At 33.2% G+C, this 9,865-nt stretch overlaps 1 protein-coding gene across 1 annotated transcript; it reads right to left on the bottom strand.

Annotated features, from left to right (window-relative positions):
- Positions 1-4,850: 4,850 nt before the first annotated feature.
- On the bottom strand, positions 4,851-6,059 carry LOC137925255 (neuronal acetylcholine receptor subunit beta-2-like). The gene has a single exon (XM_068768678.1). It carries the CDS (start codon positions 6,057-6,059, stop codon positions 4,851-4,853), a length of 1,209 nt encoding a protein of 402 aa, XP_068624779.1.
- Positions 6,060-9,865: the final 3,806 nt, after the last annotated feature.

Genomic DNA, 9,865 nt, shown 5'->3' with positions numbered 1-9,865 from the left:
AAAACAGGTAATATATTACAATGTGTATCAAAAATGAGAATCTTTACTCAACTGAATATTTCAGTACAGATTAATCCGTACTACAGCGATGATTTTCAGGAAGTTATTTCAGGAAATTTGTATTTTAATAGCCGATCGTTACTGCTCGCAATTAAAGCTAATGTTTTTTTTTTATTTTTTTATATAAGACCTTAACAATCATTTATAACAAATTAAGAAACAAAATTTCATTTATAAAAAACAAATTTTCGTTCATAAAAAATTAAGTTTACGTTAGTTCGGAACGCGCCGCTCACTGAGAAGAACTAAGAAGAAACTCAGTAGGGTTTGTTATTTTTTTAATGATTGTATTAACAATTTCAAACCATAAACATAGATCAATTCATTTCTAAACATCTTTGTCGAGAATATAGTCCGAAATAGAGTAATATGTCTTTTGGCAGAGCCTGTGCGTAGTAATTTCTAAAATTTGTTAAGTGATAAATATACCGCGTCGTTTGGTAGTTTGTTATAAAATCGTATATATTGAATACATAAATGAGACACTTTATGGAGCCTGATAGCAGGTACAGCAAGTTTATTTTTGTTCCTAACATCAAGCTGACGGAGTTTGATATTTTTCTTAAATTTACTACGACATTTGTGTACATAAATAAGGTTGTCGTAAATATATTGTGGGTGTAGATTGAGAATATTAATGTCTTTGAATGTTTTTCTAGTAGTGTGGTAATAAAAATCAAATGTTTGGTAAGTATTTTCGCATATTTAAAAAACGGTATGGTAAACATATTATTGCTTCTAATGTTGTGATAAATAATGTTCACAATTGTATTTAAAGCTCTCTTACAAATTTCATATTTTCGTCGTCTTCGTTTCAGCCCATAGACGCCCACTGAAAGGCATAACTCTCCTTCCTAAAAGAAATCTACGGAAGGATATACTATAATCGCCACACTTGGCAGTCGGGTTAGCAATCACAGTGTGGTATTATGGTACACAAAGGACGCTGCTGCCCATCCTCTGGAAACTTGTATATGAGCAGTGGCAATGTCATATAATTAATGCGCAAAGTGTGAATTATATATAAGACCCACAATTGCATTTCTCATCTTCACGGAGTCCGAGACAGCCTATAGCGTTCAGTGGAGCTGGATACACTTCTGACCCAAATGTCCACGAGGTACAAAGAATTTGGTGAGTACCTATATAGGTTTAAGTTCTAGAAGAGTCTCTCGTGCTCCTGTGACCGTGCAGGTAATGACGAGCTGTTCCGTGTCCGCAAGGGAAAGATGGGAGTGCGAAGTAAAACTGAAGGTAGAGACAGGAAGTGATACTTTCGTAATGGAAAGAACACCGCCACAAATTATTAAAATATTGTATAAAATAATAAAGAAAGTGATAGATAAAAAATAAAACTAGTTGAGTAACAAAAGAATTGTAACATCAAAAATAATAATTGTAAAAACATGAATAAAAAAATATAAATTGTGACCGAAATTGTATTACTTAAAGCATGTGGCGAAGGATTGTGAATGAAACAAAAGAGTATACAAGAAAATGTAAAGAATGAAAGAAGTTATAGTAAAAAAACTTTGAAAGATAACAAAAGAGAACGCGTATAAAAAATGTATTGAAAATTATTTGAAACAAAAGTCCCTGTCATAGGTTTAACCCTTTCGTCCCGGAATACTAAAAGATAAAATTTATCAAAAAATTTATACACCAAAACCACGTGCAGACAATGGAAATTAGCGCTAGACTAGCTAAAGTCATGCGCAGACAGCGTGCGATTTTTGTACATAACCTCAAAGCCAAACGCATAAACAACGGCCTGGTACAATTTCCACTGAACACGAGCGATCATTTTAGGTTCCAGGGGTTTTCACAAATTTGTGGTACACATATACCATCCGGGACGAAAGGGTTAAGAGAGGGAAATTAAATAATAAAAAAATCATGTCTCAGTCTTCAAACGCTAGACTACCTCTACTCGCTATAATATTATTACAAGAAGGATATTTATTTTCATATAATTACATTGCTATAAATAAAAAAGGGGACACTGTAATAAGTCAACGATAGTGGCAGCAATATTATTTTGTTCTTGTGGCACTCATTTATCTTCATACCTCTGGGACGAAAAGGTGACGGAGGCCTTTATGAGAGAGAAATAAATGTAATTTTGTGCCTCTGACCCATTTACTGTGGAGTCTTTTCCGCATTTGCTCTTCTGACAAAAGAAAAATATCACAAAAAAACATGAATAGTTTTTTTTTAAACATCTTACATTCGTATTGTAACCTTTAAATTTATTTATATTTATTTATGATATAGCAATAGTCGAAATATTAAACAAATATTATAGACATCAAAAATAATTTCAAATATTTTACAAACAGTGACTTTAACAATAAATAAAGTACTAACATATAAATGTATATATATGTGTGTGTATATATATTTGGGACGATTAATATTTATAGAAAATTGCATGCAGAAAGAAAGAGAATAGAAGAGCCGCTAAAATTTGAAAACGATTTTGGTTACTTAGTGAAATTATGAAGAATACTGAAATGCCAATGAAAATAGGTGAGTATATACATAAAGAGAAGAGTATTCAGCTTGTTTACTGTACATATGTCGTACATGGGCATTGACAAAACAACTAGCAAACAAGATAAAAAAATTGTACAAACGGTTAGAGAGAAGCACAATAGGAGTTTAAAGAAAACATCGATTAAAAGCATATAAAAAGCAAAACAAATTTGAATAATTTATACACAACTTACAAACAATTAAAATAGAGATGGACAGGGCACAAGATTAGAGATAAGACGAAATAAATGGGTAAGAATATTAACAGAGTGATCTCTATGGTACTGCAAAAGATGGAACTGAATGGAAACGTGTAGAGGGAGTCTTTGTCAAATGACAATCTGAAATGATTTAACGGCCGTTTGCCGATATGTATAATATCACATAATTATTATTAAGGCTATATTCAACGATAAAGACTATTTAATTTATGTTTTATTATTTATTTATAATATAACATTATTTATAAAGACGTATACTTAGTTTAACGCTTAGTTTTATAAGCTGTTTCCCGCCTGCTCTGTAATATAAAAAAAAAGAATATCGTGAAAACTTAAAAAAATGTTAAAAGTTTTTTTGCTGCGCTCTACTGGACAAATGGACTTTTACTACCAAATTTCATTTCTCTAAGCAATATGGTTCCAGAGACATCGTGACGACTCACTAGGTGGAAATCTCTTTTATTTATATACTTAATAATTAAATGACAGGTGTCAGAAATTCTTATGACGACTCTTGTCAATCAAGCGCTTTCTGTGATATATATATATATATATATGCTTGTAAATAAGCTATTAGTATGTATTGTAGCAATAAACACCGTTAAACAAACAAAAAAGTATTATTTGATAGTGAAGTGGATGAAACCTACATTATGTTAAATAAAATATAAATAAAAATATATAAATAAAATAAAAAACTCTTCACTCGGTCATTAGGGTCGAAAGGTTCGCTAGTGGCGACCAAGAGCCGGAAGACGCTACTTGGGTTGGTCCCCCCACTAAGTCGACCGACGACATAGTTAGGGCCATGGGAATCTCTCTGGATACGAGCAGCGCAAATCCGGTAATCGTGACGTATAATAAAAATAGCTCACGTGATCGGTCACGTGACTTTGAGTGGTAGCGGAAAGGAGGTGGCATATAAATCACAAAACGGTGACGGACTGAGCTCGTTTCCAATGAAGCTGTAAAAGCCGCAAGGCTAACAGCAAAAACTTAACATGAGACAATAGACAATAGGAATGAGCTCACTCTTGTATGGCACTAATCGGTGTAACATTACTCCAGAAGATGCCCCGTGGAGGAGTGGTTTAACGTTGGTAGTTGTGTAATTCGCATTGTTTGTCGCATGCGCATTGCATGTCGCATTTATCAGCGGGCTGGCGGGCGGTGCACTTGATTGCACGACTACTACTGCATTGGCGAAAGTAGCTATATATTGGTTCTTTTCTTACTTAGGATGGACTTCCGCAAAATAACGCCTGAATCCATTAGATAATCCTGACGACCTTTGTGTGTGACCTATGACTTGCAGAAGGCGTCTATCGGCTGAAAAGAATATGTAAAAAAAATGGGTCGCATCTCCCAAGATCTGTGTACACTTTTCTATCATCGATTCAAACCTAAAAAACTATTAGGACTTAAGATTAATAGTGGGTTTTTCGAACATAAACTTTAATTTTAACGACTAAGAATATTACTTACAATTTGATTCATTTATGATTTTAATTTTCAGTATTGCTTGTCTAAAATGGCTGTGGGTGGGGCACATCGCTGGTGCCTCTGACGGCTGTTGGGGCCAGAAGGTTCTCGAGTGACCCATGGGTAGGATCCTCATTAGGTAGACCGATGGTGGAAATCGCTGGATGCAGGCGGCACAATAAAGGTAATTGCGGGAGGAAAATTTTGATTAAAATAAAACAAACTCGTGTTCTTTACACTATTTATAATTAAAGATAGAATAGACAATTTTTAATGATTTTTCTGTTATTCAATAACTTTTTGGACTAGAATAATAAATATTAAAATATAACATCCATCAATTTAAAAGAAATGCTATTACAACAAATATACTTGTAAATTCTATTTAACTTTTATTGAAATTGTTTGAAAACTTATTAACAATAAAAATAAAGATTTTTAAACAAAAATCTTTACTATAGTTAATTAACAAAACAGCAATACACATTAAAACAAAAATGTTAATGTAAATAACTTGTTTATACTCTTAATAAAATGTCAGTAATATTTTATTCAAAATTCGGGCTTTCGAGGTATATATGCAAAGAACATGATCATATAAACGATTGCTATAGTAAACATTGATACAAAGTTAATAAGACTGGAAAAGTCAGACCAAGTCGAAGCAAATTTACTATTGACGTCTTGATTACTTTCGTCTAATTTGTAAGGTTTCCATCTGGGCCAGATCAAATATTTACCGTATGTTTCAAAGACTTTCTCGTTCAATATTAATATATAATTATGAGGTGGTATAGTTCTTTTATATAAGTTACTGAGTACAAATGTTATTCCAATCGCTACTAAAGTTATAACAACTGATGAACGCAAAAAGATTAAAACTGTTGGTGTATTTAAACCTAGTTTAGGTATATCACTACTGATTTCTTGCAAGAAGAAAAAATGATTTAATAAACTAAAACATAAGATACTTAGACGAACTCTACTTTCTACATTTAAAGTCATAGATAGCAATGTGATAGCAGCCAAGACGAGCGGTGGAACCACGACAATTGCACCAAGACCTTCTGCCTGCCGTTCTAATATGAAACTGAAATCAAACTGTATCATACCGTTAGGGTATTTGGTGTCTGAATAATCAATTATATTCCAACCAGGTCCATACTCCGCGCCGAACATACTAACAATGCGTGTTGAATTAAACACAAACGTCACAAGATCGGATTTAGTAACTTTACCAAATTTGAATGTACAATTTTGTGTATCATATGGCCAGTCTTTCAAATCGACGCTACAAACCGACTCCAGAACCCTTCGTAGTACACATGTGACAAATCCAGTATTAGATACAGTACAAGGAGCAATAAAATATTCAATGTTATAAAATTCCTGGAAAGTAGTTGTTTTATATTGCATAAGATCCGGAGTCCATATATTTCTGTTTGAGATGACCAGTTCTGTGATGCCGTCGTATTCTTTAGGGTCCCATTTGAGCCTTGGATCATTCCAGGCTTGGTGCAGCCAGATGTTTGCGTGAAAATTAATTAAATTGTCATCGAAATAGAAGGACTTGAGTTGAAATCTTGCTGATACGTTTGTATTGTTGGCATTTGGCGGTTTGGATTTATCGGCACATGGTATAAGTTCTTTTCGTAGTTGTTGGTCCCATGCCGTGTAAGGCGAACGATTATCTATCACACAATCATCGCCTTTCGTAAGATGGATAATGTAAAATATTAACACACACGGAAATACAATCATGTTGACACAACAATTACGACTAAATTGAATTAATAGTCTAGTTTACGCCCCCTTTGTTAGATTTGCGTGTTTTAACTTTCATTGATAATGAGTATCAATATCAACTCATATATTTTTATTTACTATCTGCAACTGATTATTCGTGTAAGCGATCTTTTTGAATAATATAAAAAATATTTACAATATTTTATACTCTTTTTAACTTTCTTCTTTTATTTTAGTTAGACTGATGGCTGATGAAACATGGTTTGAGGAAACAAAGTGATGAATGAAATCTGAGGATTTGAGGAGATTGAATCGGAAAGGATGAAATAATGGAGATTACGAACGAATATAACTTAAATAGCTGATAGGCAAGATCAAGTGGCAGTGAGCGTGCCACATATCACACAGAATAGATGGCCGCGGACCATAAGGTTCTGGACGAAAGGAATAGGAGTACAGAAATAAGAATTTTTTTTTAATTCAGGTGTTATTTTGCGGAAGTCCACCCTAAGTAAGAAAAGGACCAATATATAGCTACTTCTGCCAATACAGTAGTCGTGCAATAAAGTGCACCGCCCGCCAGCCCGCTGATAAATGCGCATGCGGCAAACAATGCGAATTACACAACTACCACCGTTAAATCACTCAACACGTGTTTCACCCCTCCACGGGGCATCTTCAGGAGTAATATTACACCGATTAGTGCCAAACAAGAATGAGTTTAGTCCTATTATCTATTGTCTCATGTGAAGATTTTGCTGTTAGCCTTGCCTTATAGTAATGTTACACCCAGTAGTACCAAACGCAGAGTGAGAGTAAATTATTATTGTAAGTGTTATTCCCGACTACCCAGGACAGAAGAGGGACGAGAGACCTCCAGTAGCGGGGGCCAGTAAAAAAAATGGACCGGCGAGTGCAGTGTTGCACGTCCACGCACAAGGTTGATAGACTACTTAGAGGTCATGGTAAAACACTGTATACTGGTCTATTTCTCTTCTTCGTCTATTTATTATTAACAGATTCTATTTGAAAACTGTAAGAAAAGACCTATTTCTAGCAGTAGATTTCTTACGACTGAAATGAAAATTCTCACATTTATGTGAAACAGATAAAAATTAAATGAATCCTTTCTTTAAAAACATCAATTTGTTTGCTATTGATTGTGTAAGTAGATTGATGACTAAGAAGAATTTAAGAAGCTAAATGAATAAATAAAAAATTCTTCTTCTTCTTTCAAAAGTAATATTTTGCGATCTTAATACCTAGAATTAAAATGTATTGTAATTTAGTTCTCCCTTTCAATTTTTTTATGTTTGCCAGTTGGCAAAGGTAAAACTGCTGCCATTCCGTCCTGTTTTGACCCATTCTGTTTCAGGTCACTCGGGATTCTGAATGGGTGTTATCGACGAAGCGTTGTTACATCATGGAGCGTCTGCGATCTGTAGGCTCAGTGGACTATCAATCCGGTGAAGTAGTAGTATTTAGCGGCCCTGCCGGGAATTCTCAGGCACTCTTCCGAGCTTTGTTACCTTAAAAGAGGCTTTAGCAATTTTCCTTTCGGTACCTAGGGAATGTTCAATGTTACTTGGTACTACGGGCACAATACTTTATGGAATAAAACAGATGCGCGTACCATTTAAAATTCGAACGCCGATTTAAATTCAGATACCAACAGTTAAACAGTCACTACCGTTATGTTTCGGTAAAATTATTACGTTTATGTTTATTTAAATATTATATACATATAAAAATTAGTAACTATGTTTTAATAACAATATTGTTGGCTGCGATATTTCTTTGTTTAATTTCAAAATGAAAACGGTCTAAATAACGAGGAAAGCTAATTATTAACGTCCGGCGTCATAAGATTAAACTTCTGTGCGATTTGTGTCAAGGGATTGAAAATCCGTGAAATATTTCAGAGCACGGTCTTCAATGATTAAATTCCGTCGGATTCAGCCCTGTCCGTTGGATATTGGTAAGAGGCTTTGACAAGTTATTTCCAGGAACAGACCTGCCACTCTTCATCATTTGTGTCAATAAAAAGAGAATGTCTTTGAAATAGAGATGTACTTTACTTCTATCGATTAAATTAATGAGAAGAGATTTTATTTTATTATATTCTATCACAACTAGATACACCTACACAAGAGTGTGAATTGTAAATAACCACGACTATTTATGTTATTTATTTATGAAAGGATGTAGCATTACTTTGTATTTAGTTTTAACTAGACCTAGACCTATTTCAATTTTTATTATAATTTCTGATAATTATTAAAATAATAATATGAATCAAAATTGTATTACAAATATGGGAAGCTTCCAGAAATAAAAATGATTTATTTTTTATTATTTATTACATAAGTCTTTGAGAGAATAATTTAGGCTTAGAGAGTTTATCTGTCCTAATGGAAATAGTGCTGTGAAGCAAACCAAATGACACGTTTACGGAATGCTTCTGTTGACAACATTAATATTTATACATATGCGGGAGTATAATCATTAAAAGTTCCTAAAGTTGGGTGGTTTTGTTTCTTTGTGACGTCTGTATATCTCGTCGCTTGGAATTCGCTGAAACCTAAGCAATTGTATGTAACTATATGTCTGTCATATACATATTACATAGTAAAAAAAAACAAATTCAAAATGCATCGTTACAATTTAATATTCATAATGTTATTCATTGACACAATAATTTTGATTAAAGTATTGATAGCTATCTATACGAGTGCTGTTATCAACATATGGCTCATAATGTAAAACAACACGTACATATTTAATACTCTATGATATGTTAAACCTTAAACAATTTTTTTTTGTTTATATAATACAATAATTTGATACGTTTGTATGGTCCTGTCCTGTTTTGCTCTGTATAAACAATTGTATATATTTTTACATATAAAATCCGGCTTTTGATTTGATACATCAAGCAGAAGACTTAAAACATTTGGGAAAATTCATATATTTATGAAATTTATAATAAACGATAAATATCCTTCATCTTCATTTTAACCAGTGGTCTTCATTCCAGAATCTTAAAAGTCCAGCGGCCATCTTTTCTGCGCGACGTGCGGCCCGTCTACTATCACTTACCAATCCGCTGGACTACGTGGATTCTTTAAATCCAGAGTATGCCCCCCTCCATGGCAAGAAGAGCGACTGCAAGCTTTCCAATAACGCTCTAAGTAAAAGAACATGTTTCTGTGCCGAAAATGATCTGGTTAAAATTGATCGCAGAGCTCCATCTTAATATATCTCAGTATATTAAAGGAATGTTTCGATTTTTGCCATAAAATTTTTTAAAAAATGTAATTAATAATTTTTAAATCATTTTAAATTTATCGATAACTAACGCCTTTCACTAGTATCATAGGAACATTCTTAATTATCGTGATGGTCGAATCCGAAACTAAATTCTTTCTTGTTATCATACGTTACTAGTTTTTTTATTATGAAAATCAACGGTTCCACAAATAATAAACAACAAGACAAAAACAGTATTTGAAAATCGCGTTACAATAAAATTAAAATTAATTACTTTTTTCAATTTGCCAGAATCTATTGGCTTGTTGGATTCTAATAAATACGGATGTTCTCATTCTTAATTTGAATTTGTATAGAAATCCCTAGCACGTGTCTCTACATGGCTCGTTTGACATTGACAGCTTGCTAATGACGCCATAAGCGTGTTAACGATAACATTTTTACTGTCTAAGTTTTACAACTCCAATTCATACTATAATAAAATTAATATTAAATAAATATATCGATAAACCATGTACTTCACTAATATTATAGGTGACATTCTTAATTGT

Source organism: Battus philenor, unplaced genomic scaffold (genome assembly GCF_028537555.1).
Source record: "Battus philenor isolate CCGP_79_NKW_IND1 unplaced genomic scaffold, ilBatPhil1.0.hap1 SCAF_26, whole genome shotgun sequence".
NCBI classification, from domain to species: Eukaryota; Metazoa; Arthropoda; class Insecta; order Lepidoptera; family Papilionidae; genus Battus; species Battus philenor.
Note: the sequence above shows the minus strand (reverse complement) of the source record. Positions and strands in the feature narration are given on the sequence as shown.